This window comes from Rana temporaria, chromosome 11 (genome assembly GCF_905171775.1).
Source record: "Rana temporaria chromosome 11, aRanTem1.1, whole genome shotgun sequence".
NCBI lineage: Eukaryota > Metazoa > Chordata > Amphibia > Anura > Ranidae > Rana > Rana temporaria.
This window is the reverse complement of record NC_053499.1, coordinates 114,060,238-114,088,002: the sequence shown is the minus strand read 5'-3', so window position 1 is coordinate 114,088,002 and position 27,765 is coordinate 114,060,238. Positions and strand designations below refer to the sequence as shown.

At 44.3% G+C, this 27,765-nt stretch overlaps 1 protein-coding gene across 1 annotated transcript in view; it reads right to left on the bottom strand.

Annotated features, from left to right (window-relative positions):
• Positions 1-22,365: 22,365 nt before the first annotated feature.
• The window catches only part of LOC120917513 (transmembrane protein 272-like), a 73,440-nt gene continuing 68,040 nt past the window's right edge, over positions 22,366-27,765 (bottom strand). The window contains exon 7 of the mRNA XM_040328858.1: positions 22,366-22,647. Coding sequence (XP_040184792.1) covers positions 22,579-22,647 — 69 coding nt within the window. The 3' untranslated portion in view covers positions 22,366-22,578. The remainder of the gene's footprint in view (positions 22,648-27,765) is intronic.

The window sequence follows — 27,765 nt, the reverse complement described above, 5'->3', positions numbered from 1 at the left end:
CCAAGGCCATCTTTATGTAGAGCAACAATTATTTTTTTCAGATCCTCAGAGAGTTCCTTGCAATGAGGTGCCATGTTAAATTTCCAGTGACCAGTATGGGAAAGTGAGAGCGATAACACCAAATTTAACACACCTGCTCTCCATTTACACCTGAGACATTGTAACACTAACAAGTCACATGACACCGAGGAGGGAAAATGGCTAATTGGACCCAATTTGTAAATTTTCACTTAGGGGTGTACTCACTTTTGTTTCCAGCAGTTTAGACATTAATGGCTGTGTGTTGAGTTATTTTGAGATATTTACAAAAATGTGAGGTTGTACTTTTGTGAGATACTGTCTGTGTGTATATATATATATATATATATATATATATATATATATATATATATATATATATATATATATATATATATATTATATATACACACACAGCATCTCGCAAAAGTGAGTACACCCCTCACATATTTGTAAATATTTTATTATATTTGTTCATGTGACAACACTGAAGAAATGACACTTTGCTACAATGTAAAGTAGTAAATGTACAGCTTGTGTAACAGTGTACATTTGCTGTCCCCTCAAAATAATAAATGCTGAAGCATGGGGGCAGGGGTGGAGGGGCGATTTGCCCCTAACATTTGGCTCGGATTGCCCCCATGCTTTGGCATATATTTTTTACTCTTTTTTTGGCACAGATTGTTGTTGTTTTATTGAGTTAATGTTTTATTGTTACCATTGTTTGTTTTTCAGGCACGTCATTCAGCTGCAGCACCGATTTATTTATCTTGACAGCAACAGCGTTTGCTCTCATAATACGTAAATCAGCGACTTCAGTGCTGTAGGAGGTGATTTCACCTCCACAGTTAAATTTTTTTATAACGGTGCATGTATGCCCATCATTAGAAGTGGGTGGATGCAGAGCGGTATTCTATTGGCATACCCACCAATCAATCTCTTTTTTCGTTCAGCACACAGGCTGCATGAAAAAAAAAAGAACATTACAATATATGCCCAACAAGGACCAGTAATGTACTGGTATGTTGCTGGACTTGGAGTGGTTATAATAGAATAATGCCTGCAGGTTTATGTATAATCTTGGTATCATTCTTTTCAGCGGTCGACTTTCAAGTAAAAGCAATCCTAGCGGCTTTTAAAAGCAGTGGGAGGGAACCCCCCGCCGTCTTCCATGTTTTTCTCTGGCTCTCCTGTCCCAGCGGGGAACCTGACAATGCAGCCAGAGTAGAGATCTAGGACCAGATTCAGAAAGGAGATACGACGACGTATCTCCAGACACGCCGTCGTATCTCTGAGTCTGGCCGGTCGTATCTATGCGCCTGATTCATAGAATCAGTTACGCATAGATTTCTATTAGATCTGACCGGCGTAAGTCTCTTACGCCGTCGGATCTTAACTGCATATTTACGCTGGCCGCTAGGGACGTGTACGCTGATTTACGCCTAGAATATGTAAATCAGCTAGATACGCAAATTCACAAACGTACTCCCGGCCGACGCAGTACAGTTACGCTGTTTACGTTAGGCTTTTCCCGATGTAAAGTTACCCCTGCTATATGAGGCGTATATGCGGCGTACCAATGTTAAGTATGGAGGTCGTTCCCGCGTCAAATTTTGAAAAATTTACGTTGTTTGCGTAAGTCGTCCGTGAATGGGGCTGGACGTCATTTACGTTCACGTCGAAACCAATACGTCCTTGCGGCGTACTTTGGAGCAATGCACACTGGGAAATTCCACGGACGGCGCATGTGCCGTTCGTTAAAAACGTCAATCACGTCGGGTCATGGTTAATTTACATAACACATGCCCCCCTCTTCACAATTTGAATTAGGCGGGCTTACGCTGGCCTATTTACACTACGCCGCCGCAACTTTCTTTTGAGAATACAGCACTTGCCTGTAAAAGTTGCGGAGGCGTAATGTAAATAGGATACGTTACGCCCGCACAAACATACACCATTCTACGTGAATCTAGCCCCTAGAGTCTAATACACCCCATTTAAAAAAATAAAAGTTTACCTGTCACTGCATTAAAATTCAAAAAAGTGCAGTTTCCCCCCAAAAAATCGTGTTTTAAAAATCGCTGCGCAAATATTGTGTGAAAAAAAATTGCAACACCCGCCATTTTATTCTGTAGGGCCTTTGCTTTAAACAATATATATAAAGTTTGGGGATTTAAAGTAATTTTCTAGCAAAAGAAAAAAAAATCATGTAAACAAAAAGTGTCAGAAAGGACTTTGTCTTCAAGTGGTTAGAAGAGTGGGTGATGTGTGGCATAAGCTTCGAATGTTGTGCATAAAATACCAGGGCAGGTCAAACCCCCCCCCAAATGACCCCTTTTTGGAAAGTAGACACCCCAAGCTATTTGCTGATGGGCATGTTGAGTCCATGGAATATTTAATAGTTTGCTATAAGTTTAGGGAAAATTATAATACAGTAAAACCTTGGTTTGATAGCGTTTTGCAAGACAACAAAATTTAAAAATAAATGTTGTCTTGATATACAAGCAATGTCTTGATATACAAGTAGCGCCATGTCACAACTGAATATAAAAGAGAAGAGAGGCACCTATATGTGTAGCAATATGGTTACATTTAATGAAGGTACAACATTTAGCAACTCACATGGTTGATGATTAACCAGTTGAGATCCGCGCTATGGTCGAAAGACGTCCACAGCGCGGCTCTTAACTGCCGGGTGGACGTCCCTGGACGTCCTGCTGTTGTTGTTCCCCGTGCGCGCCGCTGGGGGCGCGCAGCGGGGAAACAACGTGCCCGGCGCATCGCTCGGGAGGCGATGCGAGTGCCTGGCGGCCGCGATGTCCGCCAGACACTCGCGATCGTCGGTAAACACAGCAGGACGTGGAGCTCTGTGTGTAAACACAGAGCTCCACGTGCTGTGAGGGAGAGAGGAGACCGATGCTGTGTCTCTTTACATAGAGACACAGCATCGGTCACCTCCCCCAGTCACCCCCCTCCCCCCACACAGTAAGAACACAATGAGGGAATACATTTAACCCCTTCCTCACCCCCTAGTGTTAACCTCTTCACTGCCAGTCACATTTATACAGTAATTAGTGCATTTTTATAGCACTGATCTCTGTATAAATGTGAATGGTCCCAAAATTGTGTCAAAAGTGTCCGATACGTCCGTCGCAATATCGCAGCCCTGACAAAAAAAAAAAATCGCAAATCGCCGTCATTACTAGTAAAAAAAAAAAAAACATAAATCTATCCCCCATTTAGTAGGCACTATAACTTTTGCGCAAACCAGTCGCTTATTGCGATTATTTTTATTTTTTTTTACAAAAATACGTCGAAAAATACGTATCGGCCTTAACTGAGAAAAAAAATTGTTTTTTTTTAAAAAAAATGGGAGATTTATTATAGCAACAAGTAAAAAAAAAATATATATTTTTTTAAATTGTCGCTCTTTTTTTGTTTATAGCGCAAAAAATAAAAACCGCAGAGGTGATCAAATACCACCAAAATAAAGCTCTATTTGTGGGGAAAAAAGGACGCCAATTTTGTTCGGGAGCCACGTCGCACGACCGCGCAATTTTCAGTTAAAGCGACGCAGTGCCGGAAGCTGAAATTTCGCCTGGAAACGAAGGGGGTTTATGTGCCCAGTAAGCAAGTGGTTAAGACAGGCACATCTAAATATGCAGGCATCTGAGGTAAAGCTATCCACAGACCATCTTCCTCACCACCATTGATGTCATCCCTTCCACGCTGCACTCCACGAGCGGTTCAAGCCTCGCTTTCAGATCGCTCTACTGCAGAGTAGTCTTCCTGGTCATGATTGCAGACTGACACCGGTGAGAGCTGGCGGTGTGGAGGATGGTCTATGTGGACAGCTTTACCCCGAATGCCTGCATACTTAGATGTGCCTCTTTTAATCATCAACCATCTGAGTTGCTAAATGTTGTACTGTACCTTCATTAAATGTAACCATATTGCTACACTTAGAGGAGCCTCTCTTCTCTTTTATACACTGTAGCTTCTGATGTATTTTGCTTCTAATCCCCTTGTTGAGGCTGCCATTTGTGGATGGACATTTTATGGTTACACAACCCTTTACGTTACAGTGCACTGAGCTGGGAAACAGAAACGGCAGGGTCTGGAGGTGGACCATATGAGGACTAGAGTCAGAGCAGGGGAGGAGGACACGAGGGGCTGCACAGAGAGGCGCAGGATCTGTAGGAAGAGTTTTATCCTCCTTTCTGCTGCCAACTGCTGAAATAGGGTGAAGGCAGCTACAAGCTTCTCTGTGGCTGCACAGAGAAGAGCAGGATGTAGCAAAGGAGTTCTGTCCTCCTCTATGCTGCAGACTGCTGAGAAGTGATGGGCTGCAGAAGAGGTGTGAGGGCCACATGAAATGGCCCGGTGGTCTAAGGCTAAGTTTATCAGTGGTGTACCCCAAGGTTCAATGTTGGGACCCTTACTTTTTAATATGTTTATGAATGCTATAGTGTCTGGGATTAAAAGTACCATTTTGGTCTTCGTAGATGGCCCCCAAGCTATGCAGTGGAAAAACATCCTTACAGGATGTCTTCAATTTACAAGCTGACCTCAATGCAATGTTTAATTGGGCGACTATGTGGCAAATGAGGTTTAATTTTGACAAATGTAAAGTTATGCACTTGGGGGCTAAAAATATGCACGCATCAGTGCTGTAGGAGGTGATTTCCCCACCACAGTTAAAAACATAAAATAACGGTGCTTGTATGCTAATCATTAGAAGTGGGTGGATGCAGAGCGGTATTCTTATACTAGGAGGAATCAATGGGGGAGAAGGATCTGGGTGTTCTGGAAGATCATAAGCTTAATAATAGTATACAATGCCAAGCTGCAGTTTATAAAGCAAGCAAAATCATGTCTTGTTTTAAAAGGGGTATAGACTGCAGAGAGAGTGGCATTATTTTGCCCCTGTACAAATCATTAGTAAGACCTCACCTAGAATATACAGTCAGTTTTGGGCACCAGTTTTTAAAAAGAACATCGGAGAACTGGAGAAAGTGCAGAGAAGGTCAACCAAACTGATAAGAGGCATGGAGGAGCTCAGCTAGGAGGAAAGATTTAAAGGAACTGAATTTATTCTCTCTTGAGAAGAGGAGATTAAGGGGGATTTGATCAACATGTACAAATACATACTGTAAATAGTCCATATAATGAACTTTGTGATGAGTTATTCATTTTAAGGTCATCACAGAGGACAAGAGATTTACGTCTGGAGGAAAAGTGATTTAAGGCGTTTGTTAACCCCCAAAAAAGAAAAAATACAGATCTTGTTCCCTTAAAGCATGTTATACAGCACAGTGCTTGTGCGGTGTCATTTGGACCCCTGTATCACCTGAAATACCTGGCTGATCCTGCCTAGCTATGCCCCCCCCCCTCTGCAAACAGATTACAATAAGCATGGCTGCTGAGCCCTTACATCGTGCTCCGTTTGCGTGCCTCCGTCACCTGTCTGTCTTCTGTCTCCTGTGTCCTTCTCCCCCTCCGTCCCCCTCCCCTCTCTGCTCGTACAATGTGCCCGCTGCCCCCACCACCCGCTCCTGCTGCTCTAACTGCTCTCATATCTTCTTATACATCATCCCATCATCCCTACACCATTATAAGAAGTTTCCCTGCGCCTGTTCTGTTGTTCTGTAAAAACACGGCATGATTCTGTATGAGCTCTGCTCCCGCCACTCAGCTGATTGTCGGTGGCTCGGCGCTCCGTCTCTCCTCTCTCCATCTCCTCCCACTGCAGCTGTGAGCCGGAGACAGAACAGAGGAGAGAAATCAACTGAGCGCCTGGAGCGGAGCCCATACAGAACGCAGGCACAGGGAAACTTCTTATAATGGTGCAGAGATTGGGATGATATAATAGAAGTGGGTTAACAGCCACTTTAACCACTTAAGCCCCGGACCATATTGCTGGTGAAAGACCAGAGCACTTTTTGCGATTCGGCACTGTGTCGCTTTAACTGACAATTGCGTGGTCGTGCGACTTGGCTCCCAAACAAAATTGGCGTCCTTTTTTTCCCACAATCAGAGCTTTCTTTTGGTGGTATTTGATCACCTCTGCGGTTTTTAGTTTTTGCGCTATAAACAAAAATAGAGCGACAATTTTGAAAAAAAAATTATATTTTTTACTTTTTATTATAATAAATATCCCCCAAAAATATATTAAAAAACTATTTTTTTCCTCAGTTTAGGCCGATACGTATTCTTCTACATATTTTTTGTAAAAAAAAAAACGCAATAAGCGTTTATTGATTGGTTTGCACAAAAGTTATAGCGTTTACAAAATAGGGGGTAGTTTTATGGCATTTTTATAAATATTTTTTTTTACTAGTAATGGCGGCGATCAGCGATATTTTTTCGGTACTGTGACATTATGGCGGACACTTCGGACACTTTTGACACATTTTTGGGACCATTGCGATCAGTGCTATAAAAATGCATTGGGAAGGGGTTAACACTAGGGGGCGGGGAAGGGGTTAAGTATGTTCCCTGGGTGTGTTCTAACTGTAGGGGGGGTGGCCTCACTAGGGGAAATGACTGATCGCTGTTCAAACATTGTATGAACAGACGGTCAGGAATTTCTCCCCTGACAGGACCGCGAGCTGTGTGTTTACACACACAGCTCCCGGTCCTCGCTCAGTAACGAGCAATCGCGGGTGCCCGGCGGCTATCACGACCGACGGGCACGCGCACGGGAGTCAGGGACGAGCCACTATTGGCTGCTGTGCGAGGTGGCGTATAGCTACGTGCTCTCACCCAGCAGAGCCGACCTGTAAAACGGCGGCGGCTGGTTGGCAAGCAGTTAACCTCCAAATACGGAAAGGCTTCTTCACAGTAAGAACTTGGATAATGTGGAAAAGACTCCAAGAGCTGGTTCTGGCCAGCTCACTAGATGCAAAAAAATATAACTGGATACAAATAATTTAAAGGTAAAGTTGATCCAGGGAATATCTGATTGCCTCTTGGGGGATCGGGAAGGATTTGTTTTCCCTCGCTGGAACAAATTGGATCATGCTTTATTGTTTTTTTTTTTTTTACCTTTGTATTAACCATGGGTATAGGGTTGTGTATATAGAGGTTTTTGATTTATGTTTGTTTTTTTTTTCTTCTTTTTTCTGTGGACTGAGTACTGGCCCTGCCCACAACCCTTTATACAGTAAGACACCCTCTGACCAATGGCTAGTATCAAAATAATTAATTAGCTGGGCTGATTTCTCCCAGCTGATGGCTGTGGTTTTCTTCTGAGATGCTGTTTAAGGCCCGCCCTGAAATTTTCGAGTGGGGACACTAGTTCTGAGGGCCTGAGGGGGGCAATGAATTCCCTTAATTTGCTCTCACTTCCTGTCTGGCTATGGGGCAGGAAGTGAAGGGAAATCTCTGAAATGGGACAGGGATGGTAAAAAATAAACTGACAGGGGCTATAACCCTCCCTTACTCTATCCAAAATGTTGCCTATAGTTCTACTTTAAGCACAAATTTCCGATAATTTTATGGAGAGGACTAAGAAGATATAACCATGCCAGCAGAAAACATATAGCACAGTGAGGAAGGTTTGTGGTCCAGGACGATAGGACAGTCAAAATTAGAAGCAGTGCCACCCCCCCCAGTTGCGGAATGCCAGCTGCTCGCATACTGGAAGCAGGGGGCGCTAGGCTAATTTTCCTCTCAGTGCTGCCCTAGACCTAGGCCTTGTTGGCCTAGGCCAGGATAAAGCATTGAAAAAGCTTTTGGTCATATTGTAATTTTAATAGATTATCACAGACAATTTTTTTCATCCATTTCCTTTACATCTAGTCCATTGTTTCTTTCTGGAACATAGCAGCAGTAATAAAGGAAACTCTTTCAGTATCTCCCGAATAAGAATAATATTTGATCCCTTCTTCTTACCATGATACATGGTAGAAACTTGCTTTTATTTCAGCAAAGAAAACAATAGGTAACCCTTAACATACATTTTATTTTTTTTGTATAGCCAAGTGAGAAAATGTGTTATTGTTTGCATTGCTTTGTCTCCCTCTGTTGGCAGATTTATACAATTTATTTTCTTCTCCATACATTTGACACAGAGGTTTATTTTCCTGGTGATACCACCAGTACATGCACATTCCATCATATATTCTTCAGGCCACGTAAACACGATCATTTTTCAGCATGAAAAAAAAAACGTTGTTTTTAAAAAATGACATTTAAAATGATCGTGTGTGGGCTTCACATAATTTTTCGGGTTCTGAAAAACGACAATTTTTTTTTCCGAACATGCTGCATTTTTTGACAACGTTTTAAACAATGTCGTTTTTCGGGTTGTAAAAAATGATCGTGTGTGGGCTAAAACGACGTTAAAAACCCACGCATGCTCAGAAGCAAGTTAAGAGACGGGAGCGCTCGTTCTGGTAAAACTATCATTCGTAATGGAGTAAGCACATTCATCACGCTGTAACAGACAAAAAGCGCGAATCGTCTTTTACTAACAGGAATTCAGATAAAGCAGCCCAAAGGGTGGCGTCATCCACATGGAACTTCCCCTTTATAGTGCCGTCGTACGTGTTGTACGTCACCGCGCTTTGCTAGAGCATTTTTTTTAAACGAGCGTGTGTGGGCAACGTCGTTTTAATGATGAAGTTGGAAAAACATAGTTTTTTCTACATGCCGAAAAACTTCGTTTTTTTTCATGCCGAAAAATGATCGTGTGTATGCGGCATTAGCATCCTAAAATGCTGTGATGTGAAGAGCATCTTTGCTGGAATGACATCAGAGATCGTCAGCATAGGTATTCATTCTCACAAGCCTTCCTATGATTACTTCATTGAAATACCACGTGACAAGCAACATCACAGGGGCTATGCAATCACTAAGGCCCGGTACACACGAACAAACATGTACGGTGAAAGCGGTCCGTCGGACCGTTTTCACCGTACATGCCTGCCAGAGGGCTTCTGTACGATGGTTGTACTAACCATCGTACAGAAGTCCGCGCGTAAACACTACGCGGGGCGTGTCCGCGTCGTCGCCGCGACGATGACGCGGCGATGATGCGGAGACGTGGGCGGGCCTGCCATTTAAAGGCTTCCACGCATGCGTCGAAGTCATTCGACGCATGCGAGGGACGGCGGGCGCTCGGACATGTACGGTAGGTCTGTACTGACGACCGTACATGTCCGAGCGGGCAGGATTCCAGCGGACGGTTTTAAAACACGTCCAGGAATATTTGTCCGCTGGGAAAAGGCCCGGCGGGCAAATGTTTCCTGGAATTCGGCCCGCTCGCGCCTACACACGACCGAACATGTATGCTGAAACTGGCCCGCGGACCAGTTTCAGCATACATGTTTGGTCGTTTGTACGGGGCCTTACAGGCAGCGGTATTAAACTCTGTTACAAACATTTTCCTAACCAGCCCCCTGCAGGTTTATACCATGTAGCACTGACCCCCGAAGGAGCTGCTGGTAATTAATTGGGCCTGTACTCTGCTCTCCTACCCCCAAATAAATTGGCTCAGCCCACTTTGTGTAACAGTGTTGATGTGAAGCTTTTACTACAAGGAACAATCCCACAATAACAATGTGCATATAGTGTACCTTTACCGTTATCTGGGCATCTGTTGTTTCACCTGTTAGGATAATGAACAAGCCTCACACCAATTGTGATTAACCAGAATGTAAGTTTACTGAAACTGGTATAAAAACAGTGGTTATAATAACTGTATCAATATACAAACTTACTATAATAGTGCAATGAGTATTCACAAAATATTAACACTTGAAGGTTCCCTGAATCTCTACTGCAGGCGCGTCTCCAAGTGGGACTAGTGCTCAGAGTGACAATGCCTTGACACTGGCCACCTTCTCACTTCCAGTACGGCCGCACTAAACACACTGGGCCAGATTCACATAGGTCGCCGCATCTTTTAGGCGGCGTAGCGTATCCTATTTACGCTACGCCGCCTTAAGTCAGAGAGGCAAGTGCTGTATTCTCAAAGCACTTGCCACCTAAGTTACGGCGGCGTAGCGAAAATGGGGCCGGCGTAAGCGCGCGTAATTCAAATGAGCATGAGGGGGTGTGTTTTATTTAAATGAATGGTGACCCGACGTGATTGACGTTTTTTACGAACGGCGCATTCGCCGTCCGTGTACATATCCCAGTGTGCATTGCGGCAAAGTACGCCGCAAGGACGTATTGGTTTCGACGTGAACGTAAATTACGTCCAGCCCCATTCACAGACGACTTACACAAACAACGTAAAATGTCAAAATTTCGACGTGGGAACGACGGCCATACTTAACATTGGCTACGCCACCTAGGGGGCAGCTTTATCTTTACGCCGGCATACCTCTTACGGAAACGGCGTATCTTTACTGCGACGGGCAAGCGTACGTTCGTGAATCGGCGTATCTACTCATTTGCATATTCTAAGCCGAACTCAATGGAAGCGCCACCTAGCGGCCAGCGGAAATATTGCATCCTAAGATACGACGGCGCAGGCCGTCGTATCTTAGGTAGGTTTAAGTGTATCTCAGTTTGAGCATACACTTAAACATACGACAGGCTTAGATTCCGAGTTATATCTACTGATACGCCGGCGTAACTCTTTGTGAATCTGGCCCACTAATGCAAGGGTATCAAACACAGCACAATACAATTTCTCAAGAGCTCCCCCTGAGGTATAATGCAGTCCTTTTTACTGTAACCGAAGCACAAAACCTCCCAGTGAGAAGTGTAGTCTCTGGTCTTCTTTCTTCTGCTAGCTATTTTACTGAAGTGTAATCCAAGGGTTTAACAAGTAATGAAGTAACACACTTGTAGATGCCTCCGGTGTAGGGATCCCTTAACCGTCAGTCAACCCTCAATGAAGTATAGGCTTTAAGGCCTGATTGAACACAGTCTATTTGAATGAGACCTCCCTGTAGGACTACAGGTCTCAGCAACTCTGTGAGATGAGTCTAGGTGTGTTAAATAACTTCTGGGCGACAGCCCCCTCACCACACCAGGCCTGGAAAGTTGGGAACCTCTGCTCCGGTTGTCCCAGTCCTGCTGCCAGTCAGCACCGTCACGCTACTCCGCTCTGCAAGATGACCCGGACCCTCACTTGGCTCCGTCAGGGGTTCTGGATCCTCAGACCCAATCACACTGCTTCTGTGACCGATAACATCTCTTCTGTCATTTAAAAAAAACTGCTTGTCCGTGATTTTTTTTTAAATAAATGTGAGTTAAATACCACTTTAAATTCTACCTCCTTCCTGTATTTGCATTGCTGGATACAAAGTGTTACTGGTAGGATCAGCATGTGAAAGGAAGAAAAAAAGAACACGAAATCGAATGCAGCCACCAGATCTACATATTGGCTACACTCTAAGCCAGTGGTCTCCAAACTGTGGCCCTTAGCTTCACTTTATCTGCCCCTTGGGGCACTATTGTGAACCAATGACATCAACAATTGGGTACCATTTCTCCTACTGACATCAACAATAGGACACTATTTCTGCACTGAGGACACTGATGGACACTGAAAGGCTGCACTGGTGGGCACTGATTAGCACTGATAGGCACTGATGAGGTGGCACTGATGGAAACCAATGGACACTGATAGGCTGCCTGGTGGGCACTGATGGGTAATTATAGGCTGCACCGATGGACCCTGATGTGGCTGCAATGTTAGGCACTGATAGGCTGCACTGGTGGGCACTAATAAGGTGGCACTGATGGGCACTGATAGGCTGCACTAATAATCTGTACTGATGGACACTAATAGGCTGCACTGATGGACACTTATAGGCTGCACTGGTGGGCACTGATGGTCACTGATAAGCTGCACTGATGAGGTGGCACTGATGGTCACTGATAGGCTGCACTGATAAGCTGCATTGATAGGCACCGATGAGGTGGCACTCGTTGACACTGATAGGCTGCACTGGTGGGCACTGATAAGGCTGCACTGGTGGGCATTGATGAGGCTGCACTGATGGACACTGAGGTGGCACTGGTGGGCACTGATAGGCTGCACTAATAAGCTGTACTGATGGACACTGATAGGCTTCACTGGTGGGCACTGATGAGGTGGCACTGATGAAAACTGATGGGCACTGATAGGCTGAACTCATAAGCTGCACTAATGGGCAATGATGAGGTAGTACTAATGGGCACTGAGGAGGGGACTGAAAAGCGGGCTGAATACAAATGCACGCCACACTTTTCAGATATTTATTTGTAAAAAATGTTGAAAACCATTTATCATTTTCCTTCCACTTCAAAATGATGTGCCACTTTGTGTTGGTCTACGTTTACGTTTTTGGATGTAACATGACAAACATTTTAAGGGGTATGAATACTTTTTTCAAGGCACTGTGAGTATGTTCTTAATACATGTACCGAGTACGCAAAGTGCTTTATTTGAGTGTTTTTTTGTTATTAGTAGGGATGAGCTCCGCGTTCAATTCGAACGTATTGTGCTCTGTAGTTTGCACCTAAAGTAAGTTACTTTGTGTGTACCAGTACTGCACTTGTGCTCTGTAGTTTGCACCTAAAGTTACTTTGTGTGTACCAGTACTGCACTTGTGCTCTGTAGTTTGCACCTAAAGTTACTTTGTGTCTACCAGTACTGCACTTGTGCTCTGTAGTTTGCACCTAAAGTTACTTTGTGTCTACCAGTACTGCACTTGTGCTCTGTAGTTTGCACCTAAAGTTACTTTGTGTGTACCAGTACTGCACTTGTGCTCTGTAGTTTGCACCTAAAGTTACAAAACGGCAGTAAGAAATGTCAGAATGTCAGATCATTTGAAAACGATCTTTTACAAGGATGGCAGCGAGCGACGTTTCTCCAGGCTCCTTCCCCCCGTACGCGTTACGTTATTGCAACTTCCTCAGCGGGTACGGGGGGAAGGAGCCTGGAGACACGTCGCTCGCTGCCATCCTTGGAAAAGATCGTTTTCAAATGATCTGACATTCTGACATTTCTTACTGCCGTTTTGTAACTTTAGGTTTTTTATCTTGGCTAATGGGAGTAGCCTGTGTTATATTACTTTTAAATAAATGTTTTAGCTCAGCAGAGAGCACTTAGATCTTGATTCCTTTTTTCATGGTATGGTCCGGTTTAACTACTGACTTGTGAGGAATTGATCCATGTATCCTGCTTGCTGGCTTTCCATGCTGAGAAATCTGCTTAATTGACCAACTGGTAAAACAGTGGTCCATGTTTGGAGGTGAGAGTACCCATTCTTACTGGTGGAGGGAGCACTTTAAGTTTGGATTTTAATTGTCACCTGGTGAAGATTCCTATTATCTGGCAATTTTGGAATTTATTTCACATATTTGGACTTTATATTATTTTATTCGTTTTTTTCACCTATATATGGATTGATCTGTATACATACATACATACATACATACATACATACATACATATATATATATATATATATATATATATATATATATATATATATATATATATATATATATATATATATATTCTTATTGAATTTTGTGCTGCACTTTTTCTTTTTATACTCTGGGAAGGGTGACAGGTGGGCCACTACTTTGCGCAGCCCCTACGGGGGTACCACTACATGTACAATGTCTGCAGCCTCTGACCATCTCTTGTCAAGAGTGGGAGCTCCGCTGGGATGGGGGTTTGGGGAGGAATCAGACATGTGTAGACACTGGAGAGGGGAATTTGGGATAAAACCAGAGTCGCCAAGCTGGAGCCATTCGACTGAGCCCTGCGCGGTGCACCTGAGAGGAGGCCAGTGACAGTGCTGCCAGTCTGAGGAATGTAAGGGGCACTGATATGAAGGTTCCCCCTTTACCATAGTGTATTCACTCAGAGGAAGGTGGTCTCTGTTCACCAGAGTCCCCCCCACATCATAACCAGAGAACACCTTATATCAGGGTTCCCAGCATTCCCCCTTGCATCAGTCTGCAGGATTCCCCCTTACAGTGCAAGGGGGAACTCTGCTGACCCTGATGTAAGGTGGTCTCTGGTCACCAGAGCTCCCCCCTCTTTACATCAGAGTTTCTGTGCTGACTGGGTTATATTAACCTGACCTTCATGTAGATGGAGAAATATGTTTTTGGACTTTTGTTGAGCATATTGCTAATAGCACTAGCTACATGTTTACAGTTATTTATACTTGCACTGTTTAGCACTGAAAACTGTCATTTTAGGTAAGTTTTGCAGTGTTAGTAAAAAATGTGGCTCTGTCAGTAAATTTCATGATTTCTGCCAGTAAAGAATTGGTGCCGTTTGTAAATTTTGGCATCCTTTCAGTAAAGTTCACTTCGGGGAGTTGGCAACATTGGCCCACTGTGCAGCAGTTTATTAAGCTGCGATGAGGAGTGGAGATGGCGATTCTAAAACAAACAGCCATAAGGTGCGATAGAAGCACCCCACTGACCATTTGTGTAAATTATCTCGCTCCCTACTTCTCCACGTCATAGGTAGGTTTTGTTCTCCTGCTTCTGTATATATACAGGGCCATGCTCCCTATGGCATTTGATGGCTGGGGACCTTTAACTCCCTAATAAATACCGGATTCCTCCCCCCTCCAGTGTCACATTTGGCACCTTTCAGGGGGAGGGGGAGCAGATACCTGTCTAAGACAGGTATTTGCACCCACCTCCGGGCATAGATCAGTGCATTATCTGTGGGAATCTACGCCATGTCCGGCGGCGCCCCCCCCCCCCCCCACTGTCTTCTGAGAGACAGCAGGGACCAGTGGCATTGCCGCAAGGCTTCACTTCCCGATTCCCTTACCGAAGATGGCGGCAGCATCCGAGAGCCGAGGCAGAGATCGGCTTCGGGTGCCGACATCGTGGGCGCCCGGGACAGGTAAGTGTCCTTATTTTAAAAGTCAGCAGCTGCAGTATTTGTAGCTGTGACTTAAAAAAAAAAAAAAAAAGATTGGCGGACCTCTGCTTTAATGCTTAAGGGAACCATGGGGTCTAGTGTGAGTATATTCCCATACTAGACACCAGTATATTATAAAGTTAGTAAAAGACCACGGACACTTGTAATGGAGTGTATTTATGGCTATATAAATTACACTTAGGCCCCTTGCACACTGGGGCGTTTTTCATGCGGTACAGCGCTAAAAATAGCGCTGCTATACCGCATGAAAAATCATGCCCTGTAGTGTTCAATGTGAAAGCCCGAAGGCTTTCACATTGAAGCGGTGCGCTAGCAGGAGCGCACCAAAAGTCCTGCTAGCCGCATCTTTACCGCAGTATAGGAGCGGTGTGTTCACCGCTCCTTCCCATTGAAATCAATGGTAAAGCGCGGTAATACCGCGGTATTAACCTTTTTTCGGCCGCTAGCGGGGGTTAAAACCTCACCGCTAGCGCCCGAATATCGCAGTAAATACGACGGTATAGCCGCCATACTAATAGCGCGGCTATACCGTCACCGCGGCTGCACGCCTCAGTGTGAAAGCAGCCTAAGTAACAAGTGTTAATGAATGTATTGATATAAACAAAAATACAATTATTCATGAATAGGGATTAGCCCCCGCGGCAGAACATGCGAACGGACCAAAAATTTGTGCGAACATCCGAACACTGTTAAAGTCTATGGGACCTGAACGTGAAAAATCAAAAGTGCTAATTTTAAAGGCTAATATGCAAGTTATTGTCATAAAAAGTGTTTGGGGACCCGGGTCCTGCCCCAGGGGACATGTATCAATGCAAAAGAAAGTTTTAAAAACCACAGTTTTTTCGGGAGCAGTAATTTTAATAATGCTTAAAGTGAAAAAATAAAAGTGAAATATTCCTTTCCTGACAGACTCCATGGCAGCCTACGTGGGGGTTAATCCCGCCTCTCATACCTCATAGGACCCTACTCCCATAAATCTTTACTTCTAGCCAGAGACTGTGTTCCTTTTTTGTCCTCCTCCTAGGACCTAGGTAGTTTTACCTTAAGAATGTTTCTCGGTCCAGTCCTGGTGGTTTGCACATGAAGATTGAAGTTCAGGCGGTTTTTGGAGTCCAACAAGTCTCAGCTATTAGCGGGATGGACACGGGCAGTGTTTGTGATGCCTTGAAGAGCTGACTAGCCAGCCATTGGCAGGCAAGCGGCAACTTGGCCATTCATCCTAGCTATTAGCAGGAGGCCCCTTTCTGAAATGCCTAGGTTGTGCAGTATGAGCAGCATAGCTCCCAGTTCCAGGCCGGATCGGTTCGATGCCTTGGTGGTAATGTATAAGCTTCTCTCTTATGACAGCTGTTTTATGTGTTGTCTCTCTCTGCTTGGTTGTGTTTTTCTGGCCATGGCCGCTGGAACGCATTTGCGTTCCAGCCTCGCCGCTTTCTGACGGTCTGCGCATGAGCGAGTCTCGTTTGCGAACGAGGCTTGGTTGCGTGGTCCGGACCAGTTTGCTGCGTTCACGCATTCGCGCAAGGTCTGCAGGGGTCACACCGGACGAGCGCGGTGACATCATCATTGGGTGGCAGGTTCAAATAGCTGTCAGATACAGCTATACCTTGGCACATCCTACTAGCACGGATTGCTATAGCGGATCTCTGTCCTGGAGGTAAGAAACTGTGCTGCTTCACTGCCTTTTCTCTTATGCTTAATGGGCCAGATTCACAAAGGGGATATGACGGCATATCTCCTGATACGCCGTCGTATCTCTGTTTCTATCTATGCGACTGATTCATAGAATCAGTTACGCATAGATATCCATAAGATCCGACAGGTGTAATTGTTTTACACTGTCGGATCTTAGGATGCAGTACCGCGGCCGCCGCTGGGGGGAGTTTGCGTCGTAAACCAGCGTCGGGTATGCAAATTAGGAGTTACGGCGATCCACGACGGATTTTCGCGTTCGCTACGTCGCTTTGGGTGCCCTAACTTTAGTCAGCAATCGTATTGCTGTCTAAAGTATGGCCGTCGTTCCCGCGTCGAAATTTAACGTCGTTTGCGTAACACGTCCGGAAATACGGAAGTACTCTACGCGTGTCGCCGTTCGAAAAAATGACATCACGGCGCGCAAAGCACGTCAGGAATTGTGAAACGGAGCATGCGCAGCAGGTCCGGCGCGGGAGCGCGCCTAATTTCAATGGCACACGCCCATTTGAATTGGCCCGCCTTGCGCTGGAGGCCGCCGGCGTAGTTTTCATCGCAAGTGCTTTGTGAATCAGGCACTTGCGATGAAGACTTGCGGCGGTGTAACGTATCTACGATACGTTACGCCGCCGCGATTCTACGTGAATCTGGCCCAATGTTTTTATATTCATGCCTTGCCCTTGCTTGCTTGGTTACTTGCAGTACTGTGTCTTCCTCTACCATGGATGTGTCACCGCCCCCCTGTGGCCAACCCTTACGCTGCAGGTAGGATGGAATTCTTCCCTCTACCTGTTTGTATGGGTTTTTTGATGCAGGTGCAAGTTATCTCTTTCTTTCCCTCAGCCAACAGTAATAAAATTTAGTATAAAGACACAATGGGTTTAACATTAGCATACATTTGTTTTTAATAAATATAAAATAAGAACAATTCAATACAAATGGTTAAACAGATTAGTGTTTTTATTAAAACAATAAAAACATGCAAATATTGCCTTGCTTTACAGTTTAGTTCTGTCACACCTGAACTCCAGGCAGATACAAAAACTGCATTTTATCAAACAAAATATTCATTAAAAAACACATTAAGGCTGGATTCACACGAGTGTGAAATGGAGGCGGGTTTCGCCACATCCAATTCGCATTACAGGAGACTGACAGGCTCTCAATAGAGCCGGTTCACACATCTGCGGAGCAGATTGCACAGGCGTCCTGTGCATCTTTGACTGTTTCAGGTCCAAATTCAGGCAACAATTCAGGCTGGATTCGTCCATGAAACGGAAAACAGGGACGCATTGGACCCCTGCTGTCAGTCGCATCCGTTTTAATGTGAACCCAGCCTAAATGCAATTATCATACAGCAAACTGCCCCTTCATCATCTGTGACAGGTTGAGGTGGGTACTGGACCAAACTATGTTCCTTAAACTAGATGTCAACCCAGCCATCAAAATCTGATATAAATTGAACATGTTAACCATTGAGCCTTCACCCCATCTAAAACAGCATTGAGTCCCAGGACATTTGTAGCCTACTCCAACGTATTTTATACATAATTTTCTTCAAGACAGATTTGGATACATGTATTTAGGAAAAAAAAGCATTTTCGTATTTTTCCAAAAGCATCTTTTTACTGTATGTAATGTGCAAAGCCCAGATATTTACCCCAAAATGTAACTGACAAGATGATGTTTGCTTTAAGCTTCGCCATTATCCTTAGTTACCTAAATATCACATTTAAGTGTTATTCTTCTGATCAGAAGACTTTGTCAGCTACGTTTTGGGATACATATCTGGGGCTTTGCACGTTACATACGGTAAAAAGATGCTTTTGGAAAAATACGAAAATGCATTTTTTTCCTAATGTGCAAAGCCCCAGATATTTACCCCAAAATGAGGATTTAAACGGAGTAGCCTTGTGCGCTGATGACCAAAGGCTATCATTGATAGATCACTACCTGGTCAAAGCTTGCAAGGGTTAGGCCCTCTGAAGGGTTCTGAGTACAAGGGTCCAAAAAAACTGATCCTCTTCAGAAAAGGCCTTCTGAGCATTCTACAATAGAGATGACAGGAAAAGGCACTAGGGTAGCCACAGAATACATTGCTCCAAGAATTAGCTGATCTCTCCGAAGGACACTAACCGGCCAGGTCCTTGTTAGCAAAAACTTTGAAAAGAAGATATGGACAACCGCACACCAAAAATTTTTTAAAAGGTGGCCTTTTAATGGTAAAGGAAAGAAGGCACTACAAAAAACAGCAAGCAGTGGGGTATGTTTCTGACGCGTTTCGCACTGGGGTTCAGTTCTTAGTCATAGCAGGTCCTTGTTAGGGTAAGAAAAAGCAGAAAGCATCCCTTCAGAGAAGAGGGATGCTGAGGGGTACCAGGTATCATAAGGGATTTAACAGTACCCACAAATAGAAGATTCTCCTGGAAAGTGGAGTGGGAGCCTAGATGGGATACTACTTAAGTAGCCAACAATGACATAGGGTCCTAGAGCACTAGGAGGTTAGGAATACATGGGAAGTTGCACTGCTTAGTACAATAGCACCAGAACAACAATAAGGGGGAAAATAAAAAAAAGGTGGTAGAGGTATGCCAAGCACTCAAATGTCAAAGACATAAACTACTAAATGACCAGCCTTGATGTGCAAACTTTTCAGAATTGTTAGCTGATCTTTCGTTTTGAGCCCTGCAGTCCGAGTGAGAGCTAGGATTTGAAGACCTACAAAGTACCTAGATGAAAAAGCAGGATGGAAGGGCAAAAAAGGCCCAAAGTGAGGGAAAGCCTCAGGCAGTCACAATCCTAGGCAACTGAAACTGATAAAGATAATTTAGCAAGAAATGGTTACCAGGTATCTGTAGATAGGAAGTGTAATAGATTGGAGATTGCCATGGTACTTCAGAAAGAGGAACGGGATGGTGCTTCCTTCCTTGAAAGGCAGAAGAGCATGGAGCACATACACACATTGCTCTACACAGAGGATGTGAGCACTAAACACTTACCACTATAAAACTAGAGGTAGCACAAACTATGAAAAGGTGTCCAGCAGTGTAACGGTGTGGCAGCTCCCAGTCCCTCTACCTTAAAGGCATTAGTCACAAGATGAGTCTTAACAGACACCTGGGCTATGTCATAGTATTGGACCTGTAAAGAGCAACATGGCTAACTGACACAGAACTTTCAGGTCCTGAAGGTCACATTCCAGGCTAGCCTTCCACATCTAGTACAGTGAGGTCCGGGTATAGTTCCTACAGCTGGGCTCAGAAAATGCTGATCCAGACAGCTGATATATAGAGACCAGCTCAAGCAGTGGTGCCAGTGAGGAATTGTGATTAAAGTAATTGAGAAAAGAATTCCACAAATAAAAAAGGCTAGTAAAAAACAGGCTTTCTTTCAGCAGAGCTGAACAAAAAGGCTATCGGCCTCCTAGGACACTAGCTGAGGCAGTTATACGAGGGTGGCTTACAGTTTTAAAATTTGCCAGTGTCCCAACTTATTTTAGCGGGGTATTTTTTTCCTTAATGCAGGGAATGCTTGAGATCTCAGCTGGTTCAATTTATCTTAGAGAGAGGGTGAATCTTTCTTATTTATTTCCTCCTAAGGCAGCATATTTGCAGCAAAAGCAAAGCCAAAAACCAACAATTCAGGTAGGAAGACTAGACTGCACGGGTTCACTTATGACCCCTGCTATCTACAGCCTCTGAAAGGACAGAATAAAATCAGAAAGGCTGTTTGGCCATAGGGTCAGCAGAGTGCCCAAAGGGTTGGCAGGTAGTCAGACTTTGTGCATCTGTCTGAACAGTGGGTTCCAAGGCCCTGTGGTTAGAGACAATCACCCATATCTGAAGCCATGTACTGAGTTGACCTAGCAAGGTCATCTGACCCCTTGCTATTGAGCTTTTGATCATGCAAACTGTCCCCAGAGGGATGGTCATGAACTTTTCTGCTATGGAAATAGAAGGGTAAAGCCTTCTGCGCCCAGTAATATAGACTTCTGAACCACAGAACACTGTGCTGTAATGTGGTAGCCAGGGGAATATGGTGCAGGCAGTCACATGCCAAGGCAAAGAAAGTGGCCTGTGCATCTGCAGTAAAGCCACTGAAGAGGAGGCCACACATATGCAGTAGCGGTTCCCACAACAAGACTTGTGTCAGACCACAGGAAAAATGGTGCCATCTTTAAATGGATGGTGATCCTGCTCCATGTTAGGAGTAACACTCAGACTTCTTGGGTGACTGAATAGCTAATAAAACTAGAAATGTTTAATTTATATATATATATTTATATAATTAATAACTAAGGTGTTCATCCAGCTGTCCTTTGTAGCCCACCATTATAAAACTATCATAACCATTTAGTTGTAGAAACTACAAAATACAACTACCTAGCTACATGTATGCAAAAAGCCAACATGTCCATTTTTTTCCAGTTTAATAATTTTTATACATATTCGAAAACTTGTAATACATATACATAGATATATTTTCAATGGATATATAGTACATATATTTAAAGAAAAATAAAGCCATGTGTCCAGATACATCTCTTCTCTCAGTTATTTAGATCAGACTTTTTTCATCTTTTGATTTTAGTCAAAGAAATAAAAAAAATATCTCTTAGATTAGTAGCTGTAAAGCCTGTTATATAATTCTATGTGCTCCTAAACCTTTTATACACTATATACAACACAGCAAGTCAAGCTCTGTGGCACAGATTCATACATCTACTTTACACCAGTATATTGATTTTATAAGAGGATTTCCAAGGACAGGAACATTTCACATCAACTTTGTATATATCTTGATGGCTTTAAATCCAGCCGACCAGTAATTAAAGCTCTACGCAATTGGCTAGAGGTTAAAGGAGTCGGAAGGGCAGAAGGTTATTAATCTTAATTCATTCTATGCATTAAGATAAAAAACCTTTTGTGTGTAGCAGTCTCCAAAGCACCCCCTAATACTTACCTGAGCCCCATCTCTCTCCAGCGATGTCCATGAATGTCTAAGCCTTCTAGGACACTCCTGATTGGCTGAGACACAGCAGCGGCGCCATTTGCTCCTGCAGCTGTCGATCAGTCAGACAGCCGATCAGGGGAGAGAGAGAGAGAGAGAGAGGATGGGGCCGGGTCGGGGTTCCGTGTTTGAATGGAATCATGGAGCTGTGACTCGGCTCCAGTGACCCCATAGGAAGCTGCTGACTGTGGGGGCACTTGATAGGAAGGAGGGGCCAGGATCAGCAAAGAGGGACCCAAGAAGAGGAGGATCCAGGCTGCTCTGTGCAAAACCAACTGCACAAAGGAGATAAGTTGTTGTTGTTATTTTTTTTTAAAGGAGACTTTACAATCACTTTAACTCCCAAACCTGGGAAGTGCCATTCGGGAGACCCTCCCAATACATAGTGTCTCAAAATTCAAAGCATTCGCTAGTGTTTTGTTTTTTTAAGAATGGAGTTGCACCAAGCAGGCACACTGGGAACAAGTAACTATGGGGTTAGATATGGTAATCGAAGGAAAGTTGCAGAGCTGTAGGAGGTTTAGGTCAGCCCCTTCCTCCTGGTCCACAGGGCTGTAGTTTCTTCTGTGAATCAATCCAAACACACACATCAGCATGGTGGCAGTGAGCATGGATTACATATGTTTGCCAGCAAAACCTCATTTGTTTACCGGTTAATATGGAGAGGGCAATGGGAATTAATACATAGCAATTTGACATAAAAAAAATCTTAAGCAGCATTGCTATATTTGACATAAGGGCAGTCAGTGGACTCTTTATGTAGCAGATACCATGGTAAAAAAAAAAAAAACATTTATTCTTTGTATTGATGATTTCTGTATTCACCTCCAATGCAACTTCAGATTCTCGAGAAAAAAACTACTTCTTAACACTCTTTTTGGCCTGCTGGATGAATATGCCTATTCAAAATGTATTTCACCATTTAGAATGAATGTGTATAACTTAAAATGAATAATAAAAAAAAAATGTTCTTGGCAACCTCCCTTCTTGTTTTACTTCAGAGCTTCTTCATCTTCCGGAGAGTGGTTCCTGGCTGGAGTTTCTATATCGCCACCTGCCGCCTGAAAAGAGAGACTAGTTTCAATCTATACATTAATGCAGAAATATGAGATGGCAAATTAATTACAGTGTTACTAATCCCATAACCTTAAAATCAGTCTGTATATGCAGAAAAGCATGGTTGTTATACTTACTGTGGAACCTAATGGGTTAATCCACCACATTGTGTAAAAAGGCTGTTTGATCCTGCCTTCTCTGATGTGACGGGAGTCACTTTGGGCAGGGGGCTTGTGGAACCCAGCTTACCTCGGCGAACTACGGAAACTTCGTGTCCAGATCCCCTGGCCCCTCCTACGTGTAAGTCACCTATGTCTATTAGGGGCACAGGGTGACCGAGAACTCTGAGATCTGCACTAATCAGACTCACGCTACAACCACACCGGACTCAGCATTTCCTTGTACCATTTATCCAGGGTCTTATATGTGTGGTTTGTGTTGAAGGAATCAAGGAGCTCTTTCACTTGGGACATTAATATTTCTAAACAGTGAACAATATCCCTTAAGAATATATGAACATAAAGTTCACCTTTCATCAGAAACCATTGCTAGATGGTTTGAGGTGGGGTGGGGGGTGCTATGTGTTTGTTAAGTGCCTGTATCCCATTGTTCTATTGTGTCTGTCTGCCTTGGAAGAAAAGTATGTTACTAAATGTAGTCTACCCCGCCCTGTGTCACTGTGCAAAGAGGGGGGATTGTCCTCTGAATGTATATCTCTATACCTGTGTTCAAATAAACAGATCATGTTCCAGCTTTGCAGCCAAACGAGTCCTGCATAGTTCTTTGTTGTAATATGCGGCTATAATACTTAATATCTATGTTTAGACTGGAGGAAGTGGTATATGACAGAAGCACTCAAGCGGAGTGTGGGACGTTCCGTTACATCTGATACTCACATTCTTTAACTCACCCCAATCCATCTGCTGATAGTACAGATCCCTAGGCACATGCTCAGTTTGGTGTGCATTGCTAGAGAGTTTTTTTTAGGAAGGTGCATGTGATCAGCACAGGGCCAATCAGCAATGTGCAGGCAAGTGGTTAGTGGTCATGCAGCCTCAAAGGACAGTCAGAAAAGAATGAAAACTTCCCCTACAAGCTTAACCACTTCCTGACCGCCATATAGCAATATGACGTGAGCAAAGCGGATTAGTTATCCTGACCGGACGTGATCAGGATAACGACCTGGTGCGCACCTGTGGGGGCGTGCAGCGTGGCGATCGGTGGTTTACCCAGCTTGGAAACTCTTTACCAAGTGATCAGCTCTGTCCAATCACAGCTGATCATGGTGTAAACAGGAAAAGCCGTGTATCGTACCGTCTGTTAGATGCGAGTAGAGGAGACCCGATCGGCTGCTCCTCTGACAGGGGGGTCTGCCCTGATTCAGCGCAGCCCCCCCGATGATGACCACCAGGGATGTCCACCACTTGTGACCACCAGGTATGCCACCCATGGCCAAGCCATTTAGATTTTCCCTGGATCAACTTTACTTATAAATATCAGTACCCAGTTATATTATGTACATTTAGGAAAGAATCCAGGCCTTTCTTAAAGCAATCTACTGAGCTGGCCAGCCCAGAACCACCTCTGGAGGGAGTCTATTCCACATTTTCACAGCTCTTACTGTTAGGCCTCGTACACACGATTCGTTAACCAAAGGACAACGGTCTGATGGACCGTTTTCATCGGTCATAACCGATCGTGTGTGGGCCCCATAGGTTATTTAACCATCGGTTAAAAAAAAGCCAACTTACTTTAAATTTAACCGATAGATTCCTAACTGATAGGTCAAAACCGATCGTTAGTAGGCACGACCATCGGTTAAAAATCCATGCATGCTTAGAATCAAGTCGACGGAAGCATTGAACTTCGTTTTTTTCAGCATGTCGTTGTGTTTTAGGTCACCGCGTCATCACGATCGTTTTTTAACCGATGGTGTGTAGGCCCGACGGACCATCAGTCAGCTTCATCGGTTAACCGATGACAACGGTCCTTCAGACCATTCTTATTGGATGGACTGATCGTGTGTACGAGGCTTAGAGAAAACTTTTCATATTTGGACATGAAATCTCTTTTCCTCTAGGCATAAAGAGTGCCCCCTTGTCCTCAGTGTTGACCATAAAATGAATAACTCAACACCAAGTTCACTATATGGACCCCTTATATATTTGTACACGTTGATCATATCCCCCTTAATCTCCTCTTCTCAAGAGAGAATAAATGCAGTTCCTCTAAACTTTCCTCATAGCCAAGCTCCTCCATGCCTCTTATTAGTTTGGTTGCCCTTCTCTGCACTTTCTCCAGTTCTCCGATATCCTTTTTGAGAACTGGTGCCCAAAACTGAACTGCATATTCCAAATGAGGTCTTACTAATGATTTGTACAGGGGCAAAATGATATCTCTCTGGAGTCAATACCTCTCAAAGCGGAGTTCCACCCAAAAGTGGAACTTCCGCTTTAAGCACTCCTCACCCCCTTACATGCCACATTAGGCATGTCATTTTGGGGGGGGGGGGTAGGGGGCTTCGGTAGGCGTGGGACTTCCGAAGCCACTTCCTACTTCCAGCTACGGGCCACCTAGGCGACTCCTCCCTCTAGACGATCTCCTGGGACACGTGACAGGCGGAGAGGGGGGAGAGGAGCGAAGCTACGAGTGGCTGCATCGCTGGACCGTGGAGCAGGTAAGTGTCTGTTTATTAAAAGTCAGCAGCTACACTTTTTGTAGCTGCTGACTTTTAATAAACATAAAAAGGCTGGAATTCCACTTTAATACAACAAAAGGACTTTGCTCGCTTTTAAAACTGCAGCTTGGAACTGCATGTTATTATTGAGCTTATGATCTACCAACACCCCTAGATACAGCCGGTGCTAGACTATTTTGCACCCTAGGCAAGACCATCTACTTGCAACCCCCCCCCCCCCCCCAAAAAAAAAAACGGAATGGCTTTGTGCAGTGTCATTAAATAATAGCACAATACACTCCTTGATCACAGATCCCAGTGTGTATTATGTGTAACAATATGTCACAGTGTTTTTTTTATAATGGCACTTTTTAATTATTTCACTGTGTGCCATTATAAAAAAAATATATTAGTGGCAGAAGTGACGGAACACCAGGGCCCGATTGCAAGTGCAACCTAGTCGTTCGGCCTGGATTAGGAGCATTATAGGTCTGGTGTTGAGGATTTTGGTGGGCCCTGGATTATGAAGCCCCTACATTCAAATTTTCTCTACAGCCTTGCCTTTATTAACCACCACTTATGCCTAGACATTATTTTCATCACCACTCACTGCACCTGGCACCCCTTTCCTCATTATCTAGTATGCCTGCAGCCTCCCTTGCTTTACCACCCACTGCACCTAAACCCTTTTCCCTCACCACCCAACATGCCTGGGCCCCCCCCATCCCTCACTATCCACCTTGCCTAGGTACACCTTCCCTCACCACCTATTGTGCCTGTAGCCCCCTTTATTGCAGAAATACTATAGGAGATGGTCACAGACTGCAAAACATACTACAGGAGAGGGTCAGAGACTGCAGACATAGTACAGGAGACGGTCACAGACTGCAAAACATACTACAGGAGAGGGTCAGAGACTGCAGACATAATACAGGAGATGGTCAGAGACTGCAGACATAATACAGGAGATGATCAGAGACTGCAGACATAGTACAGGAGATGATCAGACTGCAGACATAGTACAGGAGATGATCAGAGACTGCAGACATGGTACAGGAGAAGGTCAGAGACTGCAGACATAACACAGGAGATGATCAGACTGCAGACATAGTACAGGAGATGGTCAGAGACTGCAGATATAGTACAGGAGAAGGTCAGAGACTGCAGATATAGTACAGGAGAAGGTCAGAGACTGCAGACATAGTACAGGAGAGGGTCAAAGACTGCAGATATAACACAAGAGAAGGTCAGAGACTGCAGACATAGTACAGGAGATGGTCAGAGACTGCAGATATAGTACAGGAGATGGTCAGAGACTGCAGATATAGTACAGGAGAAGGTCAGACTGCAGACATAGTACAGGAGAGGGTCAAAGACTGCATATATAACACAAGAGAAGGTCAGAGACTATGGTTATAACACAGGATATGGTCAGAGACTGCAGACATTGTACAAGTGTGTCCTAGCAGTGACCAGTGTGGAAAAACAGGAGTTTACAAGATATAACTATAAGTGCCAAAAAAAAGTTATTTTCTAACTTCATTTCTCAAGCACAGGAGGACAGTAATTGTTTAACAGGTCTGTGAAGCTCCTAGCCTGACCAGCTAATTCCTTCAAAGATAACAAGGAAAGTTAGATAAATCAGGGATAGCTGACACCAACTCTGCACAAATAGCTATACAAACAGCTTAAGTTTAAAGCGTCTTGCAGAAGTCTAATCATCGGTCACTGTGCTGTGTGCAGTGTAAATAAAAACACAAATAAGAAGCAGTGTGAGAAGACGGAGGGGAAGTCATCCCTTGATCATTGTCTAATCTACACACAGGACAGGAGAACACACGGATTATTAGACTTCTTCATTACCAGTGAGTGTGTGACATGATCATACCTTCTTCATTCTCGAATATGTCGGATCCTCTGCATCCCGCCCTGCTCTGGTCACTAGCATCTTATTGGCTAAGGGGGTGGAGGGAGGCGAGAAACTTAGCAGTCACACCCTTCCACTCAGAAGAGCAGCGCTATTGGCTGACTGTCACACTGGTCTGTCCCTCTCCCTCCAGCATGTGAAAGCAGTGGAAGGGAGTGGGGGGAAGCTGCACACCGCTCTGCAATTAATAACACCCGCCCACCGCACTGAGCAGCTTGCTGTCCGGGCCTCTCTATCAGCGGCCCTGCCGGAAGCATGGGGAGCCACAAGGAGGAGGGAGAGGTGAGGCAAGGGTCAGCAGTGCCCCTAGGTGTCAGTGCGCTCTAGGCAGCTACCTAGTTCACCTAGTGGGAGAGCTGGCCCTGCCTCTAGATCCTTCTTCACTATGGATCCCCCCAGTTGTATGTATGATGCATGCATATTCTTAGCCCCCAAATGCATAACTTTACATTTATCAACATTAAACCTCATCTGCCACATAGTCGCCCAATTAGACAGAGCATTGAGGTCGGCTTGTAA